The sequence below is a fragment of the Oncorhynchus mykiss genome, chromosome 18 (genome assembly GCF_057628025.1).
Source record: "Oncorhynchus mykiss isolate SJ-2025 chromosome 18, ASM5762802v1, whole genome shotgun sequence".
NCBI classification, from domain to species: domain Eukaryota; kingdom Metazoa; phylum Chordata; class Actinopteri; order Salmoniformes; family Salmonidae; genus Oncorhynchus; species Oncorhynchus mykiss.
The window spans coordinates 66,567,264-66,589,652 of NC_143039.1; the positions used below are offsets into that span (position 1 = coordinate 66,567,264).

The 22,389-nt window shown below is 42.9% G+C and overlaps 4 protein-coding genes across 11 annotated transcripts; 2 read left to right on the top strand and 2 right to left on the bottom strand.

The window, feature by feature from the left end:
- The first annotated feature begins 144 nt into the window (after nt 1–144).
- Nucleotides 145–9,423, top strand: LOC110496619 (cation channel sperm-associated protein 4). Its single transcript, XM_036953393.2, has 11 exons — nt 145–420; nt 617–709; nt 961–1,104; nt 1,432–1,533; nt 1,675–1,772; nt 2,233–2,362; nt 2,718–2,854; nt 6,203–6,365; nt 7,929–8,143; nt 8,515–8,677; nt 8,809–9,423. The coding sequence occupies exons 1-11, from the start codon at nt 388–390 to the stop codon at nt 8,977–8,979; spliced, it is 1,449 nt and encodes a 482-aa protein (XP_036809288.2). The 5' UTR covers nt 145–387; the 3' UTR covers nt 8,980–9,423.
- LOC110496620 (GATA zinc finger domain-containing protein 1) lies at nt 8,972–12,056 on the bottom strand. 3 transcript variants are annotated; one of them, XM_021572618.3, is made up of 5 exons: nt 11,411–12,056; nt 10,641–10,763; nt 10,462–10,521; nt 10,154–10,337; nt 8,972–9,987 (listed from the first exon to the last, which is right to left on the bottom strand). In XM_021572618.3, exons 1-5 carry the CDS (start codon nt 11,588–11,590, stop codon nt 9,797–9,799), a joined length of 738 nt encoding a protein of 245 aa, XP_021428293.3. In that variant the 5' UTR covers nt 11,591–12,056; the 3' UTR covers nt 8,972–9,796. The 3 variants fall into 3 exon arrangements, with proteins under 3 accessions (XP_021428293.3, XP_090065300.1, XP_090065299.1); XM_090209174.1 differs by having other exon boundaries at nt 11,014–11,512; XM_090209173.1 differs by lacking the exon at nt 10,462–10,521 and having other exon boundaries at nt 10,154–10,322; nt 11,411–11,853.
- chrc1 (Chromatin accessibility complex protein 1) lies at nt 11,423–15,824 on the top strand. 2 transcript variants are annotated; one of them, NM_001165203.1, is given in 4 exon segments: nt 12,126–12,290; nt 12,635–12,761; nt 12,863–13,944; nt 15,571–15,824. In NM_001165203.1, coding segments are annotated over 3 exon segments (348 nt in total). In that variant the 5' UTR covers nt 12,126–12,149; the 3' UTR covers nt 12,943–13,944; nt 15,571–15,824.
- Nucleotides 15,825–15,832: 8 nt separating this feature from the next.
- si:ch211-57n23.1 (uncharacterized) lies at nt 15,833–20,078 on the bottom strand. 5 transcript variants are annotated; one of them, XM_090209171.1, is made up of 4 exons: nt 19,942–20,071; nt 18,527–19,166; nt 18,476–18,493; nt 16,080–16,216 (listed from the first exon to the last, which is right to left on the bottom strand). In XM_090209171.1, exon 2 carries the CDS (start codon nt 19,094–19,096, stop codon nt 18,545–18,547), a length of 552 nt encoding a protein of 183 aa, XP_090065297.1. In that variant the 5' UTR covers nt 19,097–19,166; nt 19,942–20,071; the 3' UTR covers nt 16,080–16,216; nt 18,476–18,493; nt 18,527–18,544. The 5 variants fall into 5 exon arrangements, with proteins under 5 accessions (XP_036809289.1, XP_090065295.1, XP_090065298.1 ...); XM_036953394.2 differs by lacking the exon at nt 18,476–18,493 and having other exon boundaries at nt 15,833–16,216; nt 18,549–19,166; nt 19,942–20,078; XM_090209169.1 differs by lacking the exon at nt 18,476–18,493 and having other exon boundaries at nt 15,833–16,216; nt 18,549–19,166; nt 19,895–20,075.
- Nucleotides 20,079–22,389: the final 2,311 nt, after the last annotated feature.

The following is a 22,389-nucleotide window of genomic DNA, read 5'->3' on the forward strand; positions in this document are numbered from 1 at the left end:
CCTATGCATGTGAACATAAAATAAGAACCCTTCATTATACAAACGTTTTATTTGTTTAATAGCTCGATCGCTGTTTCCCTAAATAGGCTACTGGAAACTCCCTGTGATAAATATTGCCACCCAGTGGTGGAAACACATTGTGACACGTGTCTGCGTAATTAGAATATAGAATGGACGGAGGACTGAATGACGAGAACGCTACTTCAGTTCCAATCACCTGTTGCACGATTATGACATCTATCTTCTGGAGCGAGACCTTTTTGGTCAAAGATTCCTCAACATTCTTCATAATATTTTCAACTGGGCTGGTGAGACAAAAGCGGTAGCGGGGTATAGCTTCCATGGCATTCACCTGAAAAATGGGTTGAAGGGAGAAGGCGCGAAAAAATGGATTACAGGAAACGCTTGATGATCCTCCAGGTAGGGCTAGACGAACTCCAAACGCCAGGGTAGGCCTATTGGCTGTTTTCGCTCTACCACCATGTCATCTATATGCTCTCTTTGTACATTTATTCAAGTGTATTATCTGCTTTGAACTTTTCCATATATTTGAAAAACTTTTACAAAAGACTAACATGTTTTTGGGGCATCCAATTAACAATTTTTTATACTGCAGCGGGCGTCGGAGAGCACCGGGAGGAGGTGGTCCATGCTAGAGCGAGATGAGGAGCCTGAGATGATCAACATCAGAGACATCACCCAGCAAAAGGTGTAGGCTATATTTATACTGTTGGGCTTTCACAGGTATGATTACTTATATAGTGAATAATGAGTGGGTTAACATAGAGAGATATACAGAGACATCACACTACTCAGTTTTTTCAAACTATTTTCAGACAGATCTTCATCACTGATACTGGTACCTGGGGAGATTATTCCATTATTTTCACCTGTCCAGGAGACAGGGGCTCCGGTTCAGCTAGATGAATACCAATAATGACCTCTGACTATACCTTATAGGATGACTCAGACACTGAGGACTATGTCTCCCAGGTGCTCATGGGTGCGCTGCTGGAGAACTTCCTGTTCAAATTACTCATCATCGTCATGATTGTCAGCAACTGCATCATTATGGCCTTCCAAACTGATGCTATCATTGCCAAGGTAAGTTATGGTCACTGAGGACATCTTGGTGTATGGTGTAATTGAACATTTTGTGTTGTGGATATGTGGTGGTGTAGGGATGTTATATGATGTACTGTTTTATCTTTAGCTCATTCAGTACATACATAGTTCACTGTTTTATCTATTGATTCATATGTAATGTGGATGCTTTGGTGTGTTTGGACCCCAGGAAGAGTAGCTAATGGGGATCCCTAAAAAATACAAAGAGGTATTGTAGGCCTACTTTCAAACTGAAAGCTCATTTTATATGACAAGTCAACATATAAGAATGACCTGAAATGCTATGGTATGATTGGTTCATTGTAGAAGTATGACATTGCGTTCAGCATCTGTGAGCATATTATCCTCACCGTCTTCATCTGGGAGATCCTGGTCAAGTGGTACTACGGCTTCAACATCTTCTGGAAGGTAACGTCTGGTCAGGAGATTGATTTGACACAATCTATTACCTACTGTGGCCTTCTCAGAGACCATTGTGGTGTCATTCTCTCTCTCTCTCTCTGTCTCTCTCTCTCTCTCTGTCTCTCTGTCTCGTTTTTGGTATTTCAGAATGGCTGGAATGTCCTGGACTGTTTGGTCACTCTTGCTCTGATGCTTGGACCCCTGATCTTTCCCCAGGGTGGGGACAGTTTACTAAAGGTCATCAGGTGAAGGAGTACCCCTCACACTCTGCAGAAACGCATTAGTGGAAACGTAGGGTGTTCTCAGTGCAGGCCTGGTTGTAACTAGATATGTTTGAGTTGTGTCGGGGACAATTTTACACTTTTAGCTAACCTCAACCCTTTTTCTAATCTTAACCTAATTCTCCTAACCTGCCACGATAATTCTCCTAACCTGCCACGTTAATTCTCCTAACCTTAACCTAATTTAGTTTTAGGACAATATTTTTTTTGTGTGTCAAACTTCAACATGAAACATTATTTGTTGTGTAGTTGTTGTTGTGTGCTGCTTTCCCACTGGTCACACACCTGTTGAATCAACAGGGTTTCCACGTCATTTCAATGAAATGACGTTGAACCAACATGGAATAGACGTTGAATTGGCATCTGTGCTCAGTGGGTTGTCACTCCATGTTGTAATGTGTTATTTATTGTGTGTGTGTTCCAGGGTGTTGAGGGTAATCCGTAGTATCAGGGGTTTTGCCTCCATGCAGGGTATGGCTATGATGGTCACCGTCATTATGCAGTCCATTCCAGACATGGCCAACATCTTCTTCCTCCTCCTCATCATCATGCTTGTAGGTGTTAAATCATGTACAAATTCAACCTCTCACTCTTTCTAATTCTCTCTCTCTCACTTCATCATCATTCGTCTTAATCCATTACCACTTCTTCACCTCATTCTCGTGACTTTGAATGAGAAAAGAATCATGAGAACAGTCAAACTATAACGCCCCAGTTCTTGCTCTTGTTTCTAGTATTTAATATGTTGGTTTGTTACTATGGCCCCAGATGAGTGTGTGATGTTTCAAGGAGTGATATGTTGTCCCCTGTGTTTGTGATGGTGGGACATCTGCTCAGTTGTCCCCTGTGTTTGTGTCTCTCTGTGTTTGTGTCTAATGTCTCTGTTGATTTTCTGTCTGTGTCTGTCAGGTGTTTGCGGTGTTCGGCGTGACCCTGTTCAGTGCTGCTGTCCCATCAGCCTTTGGGGACCTGTTCTCAGCCCTCTACACCCTCTTCATCTGCATCACCCAGGACGGATGGATGGACATCTACAGGGAGTTTAAGGCGTAAGTGACACAAGGCCCTACATTTCCCCTTATCCAGTTCATACAGTATGTCCTTGGATAAAGACTACATTTCCCCTCATCCAGTTCATACAGTATGTCCTTGGATAAAGACTACATTTCCCCTCATCCAGTTCATACAGTATGTCCTTGGATAAAGACTACATTTCCCCTCATCCAGTTCATACAGTATGTCCTTGGATAAAGACTACATTTCCCCTTATCCAGTTCATACAGTATGTCCTTGGATAAAGACTACATTTCCCCTTATCCAGTTCATACAGTATGTCCTTGGTTAAAGACTACATTTCCCATCATCCAGTTCATACAGTATGTGTCCTTGGGTAAAGACTACATTTCGCCTCATCCAGTTCATACAGTATGTCCTTGGATAAAGACTACATTTCCCCTTATCCAGTTCATACAGTATGTCCTTGGTTAAAGACTACATTTCCCCTCATCCAGTTCATACAGTATGTGTCCTTGGATAAAGACTACATTTCCCATCATCCAGTTCATACAGTATGTGTACTTGGATAAAGATTTTGAAAAACAAGAGGAGATAATTTTATTAGTCTAATGCAGGTTAGTGTTTTTCATCATGAATCTTGTCTCCTATTGCCCTGGAAGAGGTGGTCTTCACAAATATCCCTTAAACAATGTAAATTACACTTTGGTCCTATTATTGCTCACACAGTTTCTATTTGGCGCAAAATTGAAAATCAAAATGGAATCAAAATGTCAGGCCCATACCCAACTCTGAATATATGTTGGGATGTTTAAATTATCTCGGCTCCCGAAAGGACTGATCTCTATTTTACACTGAACAAAAATATAAACGCAATATGTAAAGTGGTGGTCCCATGTTTGATGAGCTGAAATAAAAGATCCCAGAAATGTTCCATACACACAAAAGCTAATTTGTAAACAAATGAGCTTTTGTGTGTATAGAACACATGATCAGGATGATCATGCTGATTAAACAGCATGATCATTACACAGGTTCACCTTGTGCTGGGGATAATAATAGGCTACTCTAAAATGTGCAATTTTGTCACACAACACAATGGCACAGATATCTCAAGTTTTGAGGGAGCATGCAATTGGCATGCTGACTGAAAGAATGTCCACCTGAGCTGTTGTCAGAAAATTAAATGTTGACTTCTCTACCATAAGCCGTTTTAGATCATTTGGCAGTACGTTCAACCAGCCTCACAACCTCAGACCACGTATATGGCGTTGTGTGGGCGAGCGGTTTGCTGATGTCAACCTTGTGAACAGAGTGCCACATGGTGGCGGTGGGGTTATGGTATGGGCAGGCATAAGCTAATGACCACGAACATAATTGCATTTTGTAATCTAACATTATCTTTGTATAAGGCTTGTGAATAGGGACTGAGGGGGGGGGGCTGGGGTTCTCTTTTGTATTAATTTATCTTATTGTTGTTGTACCTGCAACCCCCCCCCCAAAAAAAAATAAAAAGACTAAACTAAATAAAAAGTTGTTCATAAAAAAATAATGTTGTTCTGGAGGCAGCTCTGCAGTGGTCACTAGCTTGCACAGCCACAAAGTCATCAAATCTGCCTTTTAACTTAACCTTAACCACACTGCTGACCCTAATGCCTAACCTTAACCACACTGCTGACCCTAATGCCTAACCTTAACCACACTGTTAACCCTAATGCCTAACCTTAACCACACTGTTAACCCTAATGCCTAACCTTAACCACACTGTTAACCCTAATGCCTAACCTTAACCACACTGCTAACCCTAATGCCTAACCTTAACCACACTGTTAACCCTAATGCCTAACCTTAACCACACTGTTAACCCTAATACCTAACCTTAACCACACTGCTAACCCTAATGCCTAACCTTAACCACACTGTTAACCCTAATGCCTAACCTTAACCACACTGTTAACCCTAATGCCTAACCTTAACCACACTGCTAACCCTAATGCCTAACCTTAACCACACTGTTAACCCTAATGCCTAACCTTAACCACGCTGTTAACCCTAATGCCTAACCTTAACCACACTGTTAACCCTAATGCCTAACCTTAACCACACTGCTAACCCTAATGCCTAACCTTAACCACACTGTTAACCCTAATGCCTAACCTTAACCACATTGTTAACCCTAATGCCTAACCTTAACCACACTGTTAACCCTAATGCCTAACCTTAACCACACTGCTAACCCTAATGCCTAACCTTAACCACACTGCTAACCCTAATACCTAACCTTAACCACACTGCTAACCCTAATGCCTAACCTTAACCACACTGTTAACCCTAATGCCTAACCTTAACCACACTGTTAACCCTAATGCCTAACCTTAACCACACTGTTAACCCTAATGCCTAACCTTAACCACACTGCTAACCCTAATGCCTAACCTTAACCACACTGCTAACCCTAATACCTAACCTTAACCACACTGCTAACCCTAATGCCTAACCTTAACCACACTGTTAACCCTAATGCCTAACCTTAACCACACTGCTAACCCTAATGCCTAACCTTAACCACACTGTTAACCCTAATGCCTAACCTTAACCACACTGTTAACCCTAATGCCTAACCTTAACCACACTGTTAACCCTAATGTCTAACCTTAACCACACTGCTAACCCTAATGCCTAACCTTAACCACACTGTTAACCCTAATGCCTAACCTTAACCACACTGCTAACCCTAATGCCTAACCTTAACCACACTGCTAACCCTAATGCCTAACCTTAACCACTCTGTTAACCCTAATGCCTAACCTTAACCACACTGTTAACCCTAATGCCTAACCTTAACCACACGGCTAACCCTAATGCCTAACCTTAACCACACTGTTAACCCTAATGCCTAACCTTAACCACACTGTTAACCCTAATGCCTAACCTTAACCACACTGCTAACCCTAATGCCTAACCTTAACCACACTGCTAACCCTAATGCCTAACCTTAACCACACTGTTAACCCTAATGCCTAACCTTAACCACACTGCTAACCCTAATGCCTAACCTTAACCACACTGTTAACCCTAATGCCTAACCTTAACCAGACTGCTAACCCTAATGCCTAACCTTAAATTAAGATCAAAAAGTGTTTCATACATTTTTACAATATAGCCCATTTTTACTCTGCCGATATCAAAACGGAAATCACTCAGTTCTACCTCCAGGACAAGTCTCATGACAATTAACGTCAACCTGCTAATTGTAGTAAAATGGGGCTTAACATTTTGCAATAGAGTGAAAAGCTTATGTGAAAATGCCTACATATTGTAGACATAGTTCTATGTATTTTGTCCTTATGTGGTAAGTGTTGTCCTTTCTCTCTGCACTGTAGTGATGAGGGGCTGATGTACGGAGCTTCTCTCTACTTTTTCATCTTCCTCACTGGCGGAGCCTTCATCTTCGCCAACCTTCTCGTTGCCGTGGTAACCACCAACCTTGAGATCTCCATGCCCGACTATGATGAAAAGAATCCGAACGAGTGTTCGCCGGCGGCGGTTAGTCTGTCACTCTTTCCCTTTTCACATTTAGTGTTTGTCACATAGTGTTATTTATATCAAGGCACTGTCTGTAACGTATTCTTGACCCTCAAATGTGTATTGTTGATCAAATAAAATAAAATGTTATTTGTCACGTGGCCAAATACAACAGGTGTAGTAGACCTTACCGTGAAATTCTTACTTACAAGCCCTTAACCAACAATGCAGTTCAAGAAATAGAGTTAAGAAAATATTTACTAAATAAAGTAAAGTGGAAAAAAATACAAAAATGTAATAAAATTAAAAAGTAACAAGAAAATTACATAACAATAATGAGGCTATATACAGCGGGTACTGGTACCGAGTCAATGTGCAGGGGTACAAGTTAGTCGAGGTAATTTGAAAAGTGACTATACATAGATAATAAACAGTGGGGGGGGGGGGGGTAAATGTAAATAGTCCGGGTGGCCATTTGTCTGGTTGTTCAGCAGTCTTATGGCTTGGGGGTAGAAGCTGTTAAGGAGCCTTTTGGACCTAGACTTGGCGCTCCTGTACCGCTTGCCGTGAGTTAACAGTCTATGACTTGGGTGACTGGAGTCTTTGACCATTTTTTAGGCCTTCCTCTGACACCGCCTAGTATATAGGTCCTGTATGTCAAGAAGCTTGGCCCCAGTGGTGTACTGGGCCGTACACACTGCCCCCTGTTGAGCCTCACGGTCAGATGCCGAGCAGTTGCCATACCAGGCGGTGATACAACCGGTCAGGATGCTCTCGATGGTGCAGCTGTAGAACTTTTTGAGGATCTGGGGACCCATACCAAATATTTTCGGTCTCCTGAGGGGGAAAAGGTGTTGTCGTGCCCTCTTCACAACTGTCTTGGTGTGTTTGGACCATGATAGTTTGTTGGTGATGTGGACAATAAGGAACTTAAAACTCTCGACCCGCTCCACTTCCACCCCGTCAATGTTAATGGCAGCCTGTTCGGCCCTCCTTTTTCCTGTATCTCATCATTGTTGGTGATCAGGCCTACCACTGTTGTGTCATCAGCAAACTTAATGATGGTGTTGGAGTTGTGCTTGGCAGAGCAGTCCTGGATGAACAGGGAGCACAGGAGGGGACTAAGCACGCACCCCAGAGGGGCCCCAGTGTTGAGGATCAGCATGGCAGATGTGTTGTTACCTACCCTTACCACCTGGGGCCGGCCTGTCAGGAAGTCCAGTTGCAGAGGGAGGTGTTTATTCCCAGGATACTTAGCTTAGTGATGAGTTTTGTGGTCACTATGGTGTTGAACGCTGAGCTGTAGTGAATGAACAGCGTTGTCACATAGGTGTTCCTTTTGTCCAGGTGGGAAAGAGCAGTGTGGAGTGCGATTGAGATGGCGTCATCTGTGGATCTGTTGGGGGGTATGCGAATTGGAGTGGGTCTAGGGTTTCCGACATCATGGTGTTGATATGAGCCATGACCAGCCTTTCAAAGGATTATTACAAGCTAGCTGCCATTCAAAATCATCAATACGACCACTGCTCTTTCGTAGTTCCCTGTGTATTTTGTCCTCTCTCCTCAAACCGTCCCCTCACACAGCTGATTCCAGAGGACACGGGAGGCTTGGCGGAACAGAGCACCATCCACATGGAGGAGGTGGTGACCAAGTCCAACATGACCCGGCGCCAGAAGCCCTGGAAGGCGAGCTGTCTAGAGAACCTGACCATGGACACCTTCGAGGAGCTGGCCCTTGTCACGGCTGCTATGCAGAAGAACATGGCTGCCTACAGGGAGATAAGACAAGAGCTGGACAGGTAGTGTAACGGAAGTCTCTGTTCTAGCTAAAAGCTATTGAAGCCACTATAAATTTTTTCATCGTCCATCACAGTAACTGATTTACGTTTCCAATTGGCTCATTCATCCCCTCTCCCTGTAACTATTCCCCAGCTCGTTGCAGTAAATGATGTGTTCTCAGTCAATTTACCTGGTAAAATAAGAGTTCCATAAAATAAAGTAATTGTGATACCAAGAAATTATGTTTTTCAATCTCTATTTTTCTGAATTCAATTAGACAATTTTTTCTCCCTTATAAGTAAAGATGGTCTTTAATGAAAAAAAAAATGGTCTTTGTACAGTGGATGAATTGTAGGTATATGTCCGACCATGGGTATGTGTTTATCCACAGTATAGTGGAGGAGGTGCACAGCCTGTCTTTCAACGTAAAGCAAGAGCAGGAGGTGATGATGAGGAACCATATGGCTGCAACCCTCCAGGACAACCTATTGAATAATGATATCGCCACAGGCCGCACCGGAGACATACTGTCCACCCTCATCACCCTGGAGAAGGTAGGAAGGCAGTGGACATAGCACCCTATTCCCTATGTAGTACACTCATTTTGACCAGAGCTTTATGGTTACACAATAGATTGACTCTTCCTAGAGTTGTCGATAAGCTTACATTCACTATTCTGTTACAGGCTCATGTCATAGACTCGAACACAGCATCTGCTCACCTGTTCCAGAAGGGGAACATGCGTCACACAGCCATGAGGCTGTCCATGGACAGCCCGATGTACTACCAGTCTACTTCTACACATATGGATGCGGGACACAGTAACACTCCCAGCACACACCACAACACAGGCTGAACATACTTTTAATAGGAATTTCTTCATGTCCCAAATCATTTGGCTTTACTGATTAGCTGAAATGGTCTCAAAGATAATGATAGATTTACATGGCTAAATCAGACTCAGGCTTGCTGCACACATTTCCACATGCAGCTCAATATTAACCATGTAATGTGACATCAAGGAAGAGTTAGTTTCTTGATAAAAAAAAAAAGACTGGTGACTGAGGTAATAGATCAAAGGTTTCACAAAGTGTCTAAAATATATACCAAAAGGGATAGAACTTGGGAGTCTATTAAAAGCATCTTTATAAATACTTTGTTTTATTTTTAGGTATAACACGTAACATGTATTGCACAGATGTCTAAATAAAAATGATATGTTGTTTGAAAAACATTCCAGTACAAAGCTTATGAAAAAGGTATTTTCCACATTTATTACCGAATAAAAAAAGTCAATCCCATGTCTGACTGTCACCTCAGGATGATCATTTCATGGGTCCGTCCCTGTACTGTTGGAAGGGTTTGACTTAGAAGGGTTTGTAAACGTTGAATTACAAACACTTTCAATATTCAGACTATTATAATAATAATTATTATTATGTGGGTGTTTATATTTGTCCCATTTCATACATGTACAAGTGTGTATTAATACACGTGTGAATTGGAAATGTGTTTTTTTAGCATGTCCCAACTCACCCTGAACCACTCTCACGAGTAGGTCATGGCCGGGGTCTGCCATTATCAACGGCGACCCTGGAGCAATTTGGGTCAAGTGCCTTGTACTAGCAGACTAACAGACAAAGTTAATATCTTCATGTTAATTGACCCAGCGGCTAATTGCTGTTGCCAAATGATTCTTTGATAGCGATGGCCGGCGTGGGTCCAATATGAGTCCAGATGTAGCCTTTCTCTGGACGGATAGGAATGGTGGGATAGGGGCAGCTCCTGGACTTGAAGTACTCTGAGGGGGCGTGGCACACAAACTCCAAGTACTCCATCTTCCTGGGTAGATCCTCCTCTGGACCTATAGATACAATCAGAAAATCAGTAATGGAAACATCAGCTAGTAGTGGTCTTTTGAGTCTACTGTGACATTACTCCCAAATACACAATGTTCAGAAAGAGACCACTTTTATTTCTGTGTGCTCAAATGTAACTTAAATAAATATTTAGGTTCAATCATCACTCACCAACAATGTAAGTGGCTGGATCAAACAGGTCCTGAGGACTGGCCTGGGTTGGTATCAACCAAGTCAACGCGGCACTCCTCTCACAGTACTGGTCCTGGATGAAACCTCTGATCTGTGCATAGTACGGCCTCCCATCATCCTCGTCTGTCACTTTGATGACGTCTCCCATCTGATAATACACACCCTGCACAACGACACGAAGGCAGAACGATTGTTGACATCCATCTGTGGCATACATTATACAACAGATACGTTTGTTATGTTTGCTAACATATTGTACAGAAAGGATTTATAAAAAGTAAACATACCTTATAAAAGACTGATTCTGATGTGATGATTGTGGAAACAGATTCTGGTGCTTTGATTGGCTGTGTGTGTGAGGGGGGGGGGGGGTCACATTGGGAGGAGCTTAGATTTGAACCCCTGTGATTTCTGACAATCCAACACAAAGATAGTTCCTGTGTATTAGAACTAATAATATACTTACATTTTTTAGTTTGAATATGTGTCTTCTGCCTTTTCCTTTGGTAGACACCTTTTTTTCAGAGGCAGGAGCTTTGTACTTTGTGCTCCTCAACCGTGCTGATCTCCTGTGGATCTCTTGTTTAGACTGTGGGCAAGATGTGTCAAATACCAATATTACATCTCCATCAGGGTGACAATGTGTAAACATGCATATATTGTTAGTATGGAGTTACAGTCACTAAGGGGAGCACAGCACAGTACATTATAGTGCAGGCCTATGTACACTGAGTGTACAAAACATTAGGAACACCTTAATATTGAGATGCACCCGCTTTTGCCCTCAGAACAGCCTCAATTTATCGGGGCATGGACTCTACAAGTTGTCAAAAGCATACCACGGGGGTGCTGGCCATGTTGACTCCAATGCTTCCCACAGTTGTGTCAAGTTGGCTGGACCATTCTTGATGCACATGAGAAACTGTTGATCGTGAAAAACCCAGCAGCGTTGCAGCTCGACACACAACCTAGTTCCATACCCCGTTCAAAGGCACTTAACACTTTATTCTTGCCCATTCACCTTCCTCGGAATGGCACACATACACAACCCATGTCTCACGGCTTAAAAATATGTATTTAACCTGTGTCATCCCCTTCATCTACTGATTGAAGTGGATTTAACAGGTGACATCATCAATAAGGAATCAGCGTTCACCTGGATTCACTTGGTATGGAAAGAGTAGGTGTTCCTAATGTTTTGTACACTTAGTGTATGTGCTCAAAACGACAAACAACCTGCTTGCCCCCGCCATTATTCTGTAGTGTGTTGGAGGACACCGAGGGTCCAGATGCTCCACTGCTGGTGCTCTTCCCCGTGCAGTTATTGCACAGGATCTCTCCTTGGTTTCCCTTTTTCCACATAGACGATGAGTTTGTTTTGCAGACAGCGCAACATGGTTTCAAACCCAGAGGCATCTTGAACGTGTTGGCCAGTGAAATGATGAATGCAGAAGCTAGCTAGCTAGCTATTTAGCTAACTGCTTTCTGGCTAACAACATCAGCAACAAAAAAAGAGCCACTCGTCCGCTCGCGCAGACAAACAGATACAGAATGCAAATAAAACCAGCAATAATCGAAAGCTATGTTTAAAGGAACAACACAGATAACCTGTCCGTAAAATGTATTTTCCTTCTTTCAGATAGTTAGTGACGTGTTGGAGCAGTTAAAAGTGTAACGTTATTGCGCCACCTACTGTGATGGAGTGTATCGGCAGCCTTATTTATCTAGCAGGCAGGCTTATAAACGCTTAGATACTTCTTTGTAAAAATCAAGCAAAAAACGATAATATTGTCTGAAACAGAAGTACATACGGTAGCTAGCTACATTAGTTTTGGGTGAGAGAAGAAAAAAAAAACGATCCAAGCACTTTTACTACGTCACTGATCAGGAAGTAGCGGGGAACTTCCACTCCTCGCAACTGTATATCAACGGTTGCTACCAGTACCACTGAAGAAATTTCCTTATTCATGTCAAAATGTCTGGAGACAACGTTAATCATGCATCTAACAGCAAAGGCATCTCTCTTCCAATGACTCGCGTGAAAATGATCATGAAAAGTTCTCCCGACGTCTCAAGCATCAACCAAGAGGCTCTTCTCATCACCACCAAAGCAACAGTAGGTTGAATTCAGTTTACTTGCGTAGTTATGCTAGCTAGCCAATAGCTAGGTCTGCTAGCTAGTTTTGCAGCATTTTCATATAGGCAGTGCTAGCTAGCTACTTCCATTAGTTCAAGCTCGTGAAGAAGGTAGCTAGCTAACCCTGAATGGCTGTAACAGTTAGCCAGCTAGCCCTGCACTGACATGGCTGTAGAGCCTCAACCAAAATAGGATGTAAACCCTAATGTCTGAATGTCTTTGCCTTGTAAATTGAAGACTGGCCTCCATTATAGTGTCACTGTTAATAAATGGGAACTGTCCTATGTAATAACAATTTCATTCATAACACTCGTGTCTTGTAGGAACTGTTCGTTCAGTACTTGGCTCTGTCCTCGTTCAACAATGGATCAGGGAAAGACAATAAGACACTCTTGTACAGTGATCTGGCCAATACTGTTGAGGGAACAGAGACTTTTCAGTTTCTCACAGGTAAGAACTAGTGTTGCCACCACCACGTGACTTACATTCTCTTCTCTCTGAGCATACAGTAGGTAGTCAATATTGACTATCTGTTCATTATACCGTTGCAGATATCCTACCAAAGAAGATCTTCGCTCGAGATTACCTGAAGCTCATAGAGGAAAATCCAATTGAGGAAGCAGACAATTGAAAAGACATGCAACCCTTCAAGCAATAGTGGTTGCTAGAATGGAGTCTGAAGCTTTTTTTCTCCAGCTCATTCCATACTACTTCCAGGCGATGCTATTATGTAGGCCAACACCTTCCCTGAGACGTACTAGAGTATATTATGTTTACTACCATTAGTTGCCCAGTCTTCCAGATAATGGTCATTCAGTTTGGGGTCAGAAAGAATCAGTATGTGAGTTGACTACAGATAAACCATTAAAATCATAATCATATGTTGACCATGATACCACCCCCATATTCCCCGCTACAGCAATCACCTGCTGCCGAAGAGAAACATCTGTGCTTCCTCTGGTTTTGATACCACTCAGTGCAAATAGTGCAAGCTTTTATCTGTTTTGGGCATTATTTTTCTAAACAAGATCTTGAAGCAAAGGTTGAACAAATCAGGTGCTTTAAAAATATATATATATATTCCATACATATATTCCAGTTCTCAGGTCAAACCAAATTGACTCATTGTGTCCTTTTTATAAAGAGGAACCCCAATGCGCAGTCTTTGCTAATGCAGACTATCTACTTTGACTTTTTGTATTATATACCTTTCATTCATAAACAATGTTTAACTTATCTTTAGAGATCTACACATGCAAACTGATTCCTTTTAGCAACGTTACTGAGTATAAAAGACACTTTAGACTTTTGCTGTGTTTAATGTGATATGTACCATATTACTCAGTCAAAACCCATTGGTAGTTTCAGTACTGGGTGGTTGCAGGCAGCACTAATTTAATATTGAATCTCTAATTTCATTTTTTAGTAACAGCTCCTCTCAGATTGTAATGAATATACGCGAGGACAGGCATTGCAATATTTAGGTTTATGTGAAAAAAATAAATCAGACTTAATGTTACATTTATTAAATCAGTCTAAATATGCCACTGTGTGTGGTTGAACTATAAAGCAGGCTACTGTAACTGCTAGCGTGTATGGTCTCAAAAATGGAAAGAATGCACTGAACTTGAACCTCTGTATATACAGTGCCTTGCGAAAGTATTCGGCCCCCTTGAACTTTGCGACCTTTTGCCACATTTCAGGCTTCAAACATAAAGATATAAAACTGTATTTTTTTGTGAAGAATCAACAACAAGTGGGACACAATCATGAAGTGGAACGACATTTATTGGATATTTCAAACTTTTTTAACAAATCAAAAACTGAAAAATTGGGCGTGCAAAATTATTCAGCCCCTTAAGTTAATACTTTGTAGCGCCACCTTTTGCTGCGATTACAGCTGTAAGTCGCTTGGGGTATGTCTCTATCAGTTTTGCACATCGAGAGACTGAATTTTTTTCCCATTCCTCCTTGCAAAACAGCTCGAGCTCAGTGAGGTTGGATGGAGAGCATTTGTGAACAGCAGTTTTCAGTTCTTTCCACAGATTCTCGATTGGATTCAGGTCTGGACTTTGACTTGGCCATTCTAACACCTGGATATGTTTATTTTTGAACCATTCCATTGTAGATTTTGCTTTATGTTTTGGATCATTGTCTTGTTGGAGGACAAATCTCCATCCCAGTCTCAGGTCTTTTGCAGACTCCATCAGGTTTTCTTCCAGAATGGTCCTGTATTTGGCTCCATCCATCTTCCCATCAATTTTAACCATCTTCCCTGTCCCTGCTGAAGAAAAGCAGGCCCAAACCATGATGCTGCCACCACCATGTTTGACAGTGGGGATGGTGTGTTCAGCTGTGTTGCTTTTACGCCAAACATAACATTTTGCATTGTTGCCAAAAAGTTACATTTTGGTTTCATCTGACCAGAGCACCTTCTTCCACATGTTTGGTGTGTCTCCCAGGTTGCTTGTGGCAAACTTTAAACGACACTTTTTATGGATATCTTTAAGAAATGGCTTTCTTCTTGCCACTCTTCCATAAAGGCCAGATTTGTGCAATATACGACTGATTGTTGTCCTATGGACAGAGTCTCCCACCTCAGCTGTAGATCTCTGCAGTTCATCCAGAGTGATCATGGGCCTCTTGGCTGCATCTCTGATCAGACTTCTCCTTGTATGAGCTGAAAGTTTAGAGGGACGGCCAGGTCTTGGTAGATTTGCAGTGGTCTGATACTCCTTCCATTTCAATATTATCGCTTGCACAGTGCTCCTTGGGATGTTTAAAGCTTGGGAAATCTTTTTGTATCCAAATCCGGCTTTAAACTTCTTCACAACAGTATCTCGGACCTGCCTGGTGTGTTCCTTGTTCTTCATGATGCTCTATGCGCTTTTAACGGACCTCTGAGACTATCACAGTGCAGGTGCATTTATACGGAGACTTGATTACACACAGGTGGATTGTATTTATCATCATTAGTCATTTAGGTCAACATTGGATCATTCAGAGATCCTCAATGAACTTCTGGAGAGAGTTTGTTGCACTGAAAGTAAAGGGGCTGAATAATTTTGCACGCCCAATTTTTCAGTTTTTAATTTGTTAAAAAAGTTTGAAATATCCAATAAATGTCATTCCACTTCATGATTGTGTCCCACTTGTTGTTGATTCTTCACAAAAAAATACAGTTTTATATCTTTATGTTTGAAGCCTGAAATGTGGCAAAAGGTCGCAAAGTTCAAGGGGGCCGAATACTTTCGCAAGGCACTGTATTTTCTACAAGTGTTTGTAACAGCAATTTCATCCCCTCTAACGATTGAGACTTGCCTTTTGTATGTTTTTGTGTTCCATAGTTTAGTTAATGAAAATAAAATCTTCATGCTCTACAGATTGTCATTCCCTATTTGTGTTCTATTGTTTTCACCTTGTTGCAACAAAGCATTTACATAAATGTTACAATTTTATACCACACTGTATGAGTGTCACAGTTTTACTTCAATAAATAACATCTCTTTCTGGAACGGGTGTGCATGCTGAGTATAAAAATGTTTTATTTCCATCAAAATCTCCCTGATGCTGTAGGCTTTGCATGCAGTTTGGGTTTCAGATAGGAATGTGACTACGGAAGAATAAAATACCTAGTTCATATACAAAGAAAGTGCACCTCATGTTTTGTAAAGGGTTTTTTAACCTGAGTTTGCATGCATTGTTAGTGGGATATATTACATGATGGTACAGTTCATTCAAAAAAATATCCTGAAGAACACATTCACTGTGCCATTAGTTTGTCAAGTCGGAGTTGCATGACGTGTAAAGACTTCTCTAGGCTAGAGAACTGTTTCTCTAGGAGGGCTGCCACGTTGTCTTTTCCGTTGATGGAGTCCTTCGTTTTGGCAATGTGCTCCTTTATACTAGAAACAGACAACAACAAAAAAATCACAAAAGGTTCTCATACACATGAACGTAAAAACATGTTTCATACATTTTACTATAACAATGTACTCTTTGAGCTCCTAAATATTTACATCGACACACTATCAATTACACATGAGTATTTAGTTGTGTATTTTGTGTGCGACTGTTCTTGTCTATCAGTGTAACAGTGTTTTGTTACATGTCATGTGTTATGTTTTTGTGTGGACCCCAGGAAGAATAGCTACTGCTTCGGCAAAAGCTAATGGGGATCCGAATAAACAAATACCAGCGGGATTGGTTCAAACTGTATCGTACTAGAAAGAAAAAGTCTGATCTCATTCAATTGCATTGTAATGAATCTCATACCAGGACTTTGATTCAGCCAGATGTGGGGAGGACTGAAGAAGTAGAACGTGAAATGATTCAGGCGACTGTTCCCGCTCTGTTCTTAGACCCCTCTACTCAGTAGGACAGGTCCTGACTAGTGGTTGATCATGCATGACTTCATCTGCTAGGAATTCAACAATGCTGGTTGGAGCAGAAAGCTCCACATACCCTTCTTTTTCTGCATTGCTTGCTTTTGGGTGTTTTAGGATGGGTTTCTGTATAGCACTTTGACATTGGCTGATGTAAAAAGGGCTTTATAAATACATTTGATTGATTGATTGACCCTTTAGTTCCCTCACTCCCCTACACATTATCCTGCTTGCACAAGTCCCTAGAGGAAGTAACCTCAATTCCCTTTGATGAACAAGCTTCTACAATCATTGAATTTCTCAATAGTTTTACTATGCCTTCAACAAACAGTGTTAAAAAAAACATTGATATATATGACTGTTTGAGTATTCATTCCTTAGGAGTAAAAACAAAAGCAAAACTACCATGCCGTCCTGTTTAACACAAACAGCACGTGGAACAAGACTAGGGGCCAACTCAGTGCTGTGGTGCAGTGAGTGAATCTACCCCCTCACCCTGAGAAGGTCCAGTGCTCTGTCCCCTCACCCTGAGCTTGATCCAGTGCTCTGTCCCCTACCCCTCACCCTGAGAAGGTCCAGCGCTGTCCCCTCACCCTGAGAAGGTCCAGTGCTCTGTCCCCTCCCCCTCACCCTGAGGAGGTCCAGTGCTCTGTCCCCTCCCCCTGAGAAGGTCCAGTGCTCTGTCCCCTCCCCCTGAGAAGGTCCAGTGCTCTGTCCCCTCCCCCTGAGAAGGTCCAGTGCTCTGTCCCCTCCCCCTGAGAAGGTCCAGTGCTCTGTCCCCTCCCCCTCACCCTGAGAAGGTCCAGTGCTCTGTCCCCTCTCCCTCACCCTGAGAAGGTCCAGTGCTCTGTCCCCTACCCCTCACCCTGAGAAGGTCCAGTGCTCTGTCCCCTACCCCTCACCCTGAGAAGGTCCAGTGCTCTGTCCCCTACCCCTCACCCTGAGAAGGTCCAGCGCTCTGTCCCCTACCCCTCACCCTGAGAAGGTCCAGCGCTCTGTCCCCTCCCCCTCACCCTGAGAAGGTCCAGCGCTCTGTCCCCTACCCCTCACCCTGAGAAGGTCCAGCGCTCTGTCCCCTCCCCCTCACCCTGAAAAGGTCCAGTGCTCTGTCCCCTCCCCCTCGCATTGAGAAGATCCAGTGCTCTGTCCCCTCCCCCTCACCTTGAGAAGGTCCAGTGCTCTGTCCCCTCCCCCTCACCTTGAGAAGGTCCAGTGCTCTGTCCCCTCCCCCTCACCTTGAGAAGGTCCAGTGCTCTGTCCCCTCCCCCTCACCCTGAGAAGGTCCAGTGCTCTGTCCCCTCCCCCTCACCTTGAGGTCCAGCGCTCTGTCCCCTCCCCCTCACCCTGAGAAGGTCCAGCGCTCTGTCCCCTCCCCCTCACCCTGAGAAGGTCCAGTGCTCTGTCCCCTCCCCCTCACCTTGAGAAGGTCCAGTGCTCTGTCCCCTACCCCTCACCTTGAGAAGGTCCAGTGCTCTGTCCCCTACCCCTCACCTTGAGAAGGTCCAGGGCTCCGCCCCCCTCACCTTGAGAAGGTCCAGTGCTCTGTCCCCTACCCCCTCACCCTGAGAAGGTCCAGCACTCCATCCTCTCCCCCTCACATTGAGAAGGTCCTGCGCTCCATCCCCTACCCCTCACCTTGCTACTGTCCTGCGCTCCATCCCCTCCCCCTCAACTTGAGAAGGTCCAGCGCTCCATCCCCTCCCCCTCACCTTGAAGGTACAGTCCTCTGTCCCCTACCCCTCACCTTGAAGGTCCAGTCCTCTGTCCCCTACCCCTCACCTTGAGAAGGTCCTGCGCTCCCTTCCCTCCCCCTCACCTTGAGAAGGTCCTGCGCGCGCTCCCTCCCCCTCACCTTGAGAATGTCCAGTGCTCAGTCCCCTCCTTCCTCTTCTCCTCCAGTGTGAGGAACACCTTCTGCATGGTCTCTGTCGTCTCTGTCACGTTCAGGTAGTCCGCCCTCACCACCTGCAAGTCCTCCAAGGCCTGCTGTTTAAACGAGGCTGAAGTTCCCCCTTCTACCACCACCTCGCTGGCCAGGGACACCGCCTGCAGGGCCGCCCTATTCTGGAGCACCAGCAGACGAGACTGCTCAAACTCCTCCGGCCCGGCGATGTCGTCCCAGCAGACTGGGGAGGCAGAGGGCAGCCAGAAGCGCTGGGAGCAGTTGACAGGATTCCCCGGAGTCTCTGTCACAAATGGGCTGTCGGCGGGGAAGCTGTGGAGTAGATCCTGAAGGTTGAAGGAACCGGAGCCCCACTCCCAGTCTCCCTGCATGGGCTCCCCTGACTCAGGGTCGGGCGTGGGTCCCACCTCTGCCCCCACCGGGCACCAGGCACTCAGGAGGCAACAGGAGAGGCAGAGCCAAGCCCAGCTAGTTGTTCCATCGTGGAGCCACTTCATCACAATGTAGCTGGACTAGTCTTGTTCCCCAGCAGTGTGTCTATTAGCCTGGCAAGCAAGGCTACTGGGCCTGAGGAGTAATGCAATGGGCATTGTCATTTAGATAGGCCTAATTTGTGCCGCTAGAAATAAACATGGTACTAGTCCAGCAGTGAATCATTCATCCAGGAAAACATGAGCTCATTTCCAAGCCACAGGATTCTTTGTTTTGAACATTACAGTTCACAGTAACTTTTCTGTATTACTCACATATAATATGTTCTGCAGACAGAGGTTAGTGACTTTAATCCGTTCTTGAACAACTTTCACCAATTTTTTCCTGTGTATTTTCTTCCTACCAGTAGGGTGGTCTAACAGTAATGTTTGGCATGGTGGCACTAGGGCAGACTGTCTAAACACGGAAAACTGGTATGTCCTTGCTGCAGGCGATAAAATGTGTTTAAAAGTATTTTTGGTACTTACAGTACAAATGCAAGCCTATAAAGCTTTGCAATGATGTTGTGGGACCATCACTGTTAAACACATCTTAATGAAACCACCTGGACATGGGTGAAATATAAACAACTAAATGCAAACCCAGTGGGCTACTCCACTGCTTATGTTATGAACAAAATAATTTAGATATTTGGTTCCAACGAAATTGGGGTCAATCGAATCATTACCGACAGGCGGTGGAAAATAATCCTAATCGTTCCAACACTGCAATCGGTACATTCTGCAAACGGTCATAATTTGTCGTATCTTCCTGTTTATACAATATCTTCGCTAAACTGTCAAGCAAAGCAACAACATACTTACAAATGTAATCAAACGGCGTATTGCAAATTTCTTAATGCAAAGATTACCTTATAGAAGAAAATTCCGGAGACGTACGCAGTTTAGTCCGTCGCTGGTGCAAGTGAAGTCAAATTACACATGGTGAGTTTTTGGAAAGTATGACTCGCTCTCTCCCTCTTTCTCTCAGCGGTTTGAACAGCCTGGTGTCAGAGCATTTCGTATTATTCTGTACGTAAATCCGAGGCATAATTTAGTATGATATGCATGCTACATTTCGCAAGGTATATATTAATTTGTACATGTCCACCACCCATTTCGTATGATGTTACGAAATCCAGCTAGGTGGCTAACGTTACCTAGACTAGGAGTTAGGTTTAAGGTTAGCTAAAATGGTTTGGGTTAGCTAACATGTTAAGTAGTTGCAAAGCAGCGAACGAGTAGTTGAAAAGTAGCTAATGAACAAAAATTGTCCATGATCCGATTTGAACTCTCAACCTTCGGGTTTCTAGACATTCGTGTTATAGGCTCACCCATCCAACATGTGTTTGCCTTGAGTAACCTTATGTAAGAGTATCCCGGATTTACGTTTACTCTGTTACGTCTAGTCTGACACCAGGCCGAAGAACAAGAAAAGCACCATGAATTTGTCGAATACCAACAGACTGCGATTTTGTAGTGTAATTTTGCTTGTAAAGTTGGTCATTTTACTTACCTGGTTTACTTACCTAAATTTGTCCTTTTACTTACCTGGTTTATTTATGTGGTACTGCCAGCTGTAATTTTAGATGCCAACTAATAAATAATAATTTGTCCTCCATATCTTCTGAAAGTTGACTTAATACGATATATATTGTGCGCAGGTTGTGTCCTGCAGATGACATGGACTCAAGTAGAATACATGGGAAAAAGTCGTCCCCAAATTAAAGTTTGTCAGTTGATTGTATACCCCAAAAGACTTCTAAATCAAGCAGTGTCAATATTCCGTAGCATATGTGTTTTAGGAAATCGGCAGTGTACTTCCATTCTATTGGGCTTGAACGGCACAATCAAATATAGGTGGTGCACATGCAACAGTCGGATCCATTTCGAGGAAGGAAAAAAAATAACACTGCTAGGTGTAGACTACTGTACTTGTGGGAGCAGTATAAAAACCAAATAGACTTTATGGCTGAAATAAAAAAGTATAGCACCTCATTTATACAAGTACTAAATCATATTGGGATTTATGGACGCCATCTGTGTGTGTTTAGGGAGTGCTGTTTTGGCAGTAAAATAGAAAGGGCTGCAAGAGGTGTATTTGGAAAAGTCTAGCACTGACATAAGTAAATAGGAATGGCAAAAACAGCTAAAGATGGACAGTGTTATTTCATTGGGAACATGTGGTTCATGAAGCCAAAAATGTGTCATACTAAATAATTAAATTGCAGAATCTATAATGTCCACCTACAAGCACCATAACCAGTTATTCATACATACAAGGCACAAGATTAAACCATTCACATTTTAACCAAATCTTTATATACATAGTAAGAGACAACAAATTAAGAAACTTGATATTTTTATGAATTAATGCAATTTACAGCCAAGCCAGAGTTAACTATATTAAATGAAACATTCACATTTTCTATCAGGGCTTTACAGCATCTCTCGTGTTTGTAATCATAATTGTTAACAAAAAAAGTAATAGAAATCAAAACTGACACTTGACAACGAGGAGCTGCTAGCAGTGGATCGAACCAATAAACCAGCACCAAAAAGATCTCTCCATGATAGATATGACAGCAAATTCAGTTTTAGCATGTGGTAGAGAAAACTCTGAAAATCTAAAATCACACACGAGGGAGGTTTGAGTTCACTGTACTGTGCAGGACTGCCTTTGCAAAAAGCATTTGGTCACTTTGCTCCTCAATGGCTTTACGTTGACATTTAAAGAAAAAAATCCTTGATGGGCTAAAACAGAAATGGATAGTGTTTACTGTGAAAAGTCAAGACATAAGGAAGTGTAGGGCTTTGCAAAAATATTTAATTGTTAATTCAAGGATGATTGTCATAAAAATATTTTTTAAAAAGAGTAACAGGACAAATTAAAATCAGGTGACTGCATCTTCAGGGCACTTACATTCATAGGAGGTAGATATGTGGCAATGGCGCATGCATGACATGGTTTCTCAAGGTGTGGATTCTAGTGCATCATTTTGTACTTTTAAGGCCAAATATACTAGAAGGTACCCCATTTGAAGTCCTAAGGCCATCTTAAGACAAAGGTGTGGGAGAATAAGATAGGGAGGACAAACAGATACAGCCCTCTCATGGCAATACCGGAGTCAACGGTCACGTCGAACAGTATGGAGTCGCCATAGTTTTGTTGATGGAAAATTACATGAATTCCTGACTGAAACCATTTTTTGGGGGTTCTTTGGACACTCACAGCATCCTAACAAGCAAAACATGGAAAGTATGTGGCTACAATTTAGAATGATGATAAATGTATTTAAGAAAAGTACATACATGACACA

Coding starts and splice junctions, on each gene's coding strand:
- chrc1 (XM_090206632.1), top strand. CDS start 12,150: ATGTCTGGAGACAACGTTAATCATGCATCTAACAGCAAAGGCATCTCT. Junction 12,291..12,634: donor TCATCACCACCAAAGCAACA/GTAGGTTGAATT, acceptor CGTGTCTTGTAG/GAACTGTTCGTTCAGTACTT. Junction 12,762..12,862: donor GACTTTTCAGTTTCTCACAG/GTAAGAACTAGT, acceptor ATACCGTTGCAG/ATATCCTACCAAAGAAGATC.
- si:ch211-57n23.1 (XM_036953394.2), bottom strand. CDS start 19,096: ATGAAGTGGCTCCACGATGGAACAACTAGCTGGGCTTGGCTCTGCCTC. Junction 16,217..18,548: donor GAGCACTGGACATTCTCAAG/GTGAGGGGGAGG, acceptor GTCTGTTTCTAG/TATAAAGGAGCACATTGCCA.
- LOC110496620 (XM_021572618.3), bottom strand. CDS start 11,590: ATGCCTCTGGGTTTGAAACCATGTTGCGCTGTCTGCAAAACAAACTCA. Junction 10,764..11,410: donor ATAATGGCGGGGGCAAGCAG/GTTGTTTGTCGT, acceptor TCTTGCCCACAG/TCTAAACAAGAGATCCACAG. Junction 9,988..10,153: donor TCCAGCCACTTACATTGTTG/GTGAGTGATGAT, acceptor TTGTATCTATAG/GTCCAGAGGAGGATCTACCC.
- LOC110496619 (XM_036953393.2), top strand. CDS start 388: ATGGATTACAGGAAACGCTTGATGATCCTCCAG. Junction 1,773..2,232: donor AGTTTACTAAAGGTCATCAG/GTGAAGGAGTAC, acceptor TGTGTGTTCCAG/GGTGTTGAGGGTAATCCGTA. Junction 8,144..8,514: donor ATAAGACAAGAGCTGGACAG/GTAGTGTAACGG, acceptor GTTTATCCACAG/TATAGTGGAGGAGGTGCACA.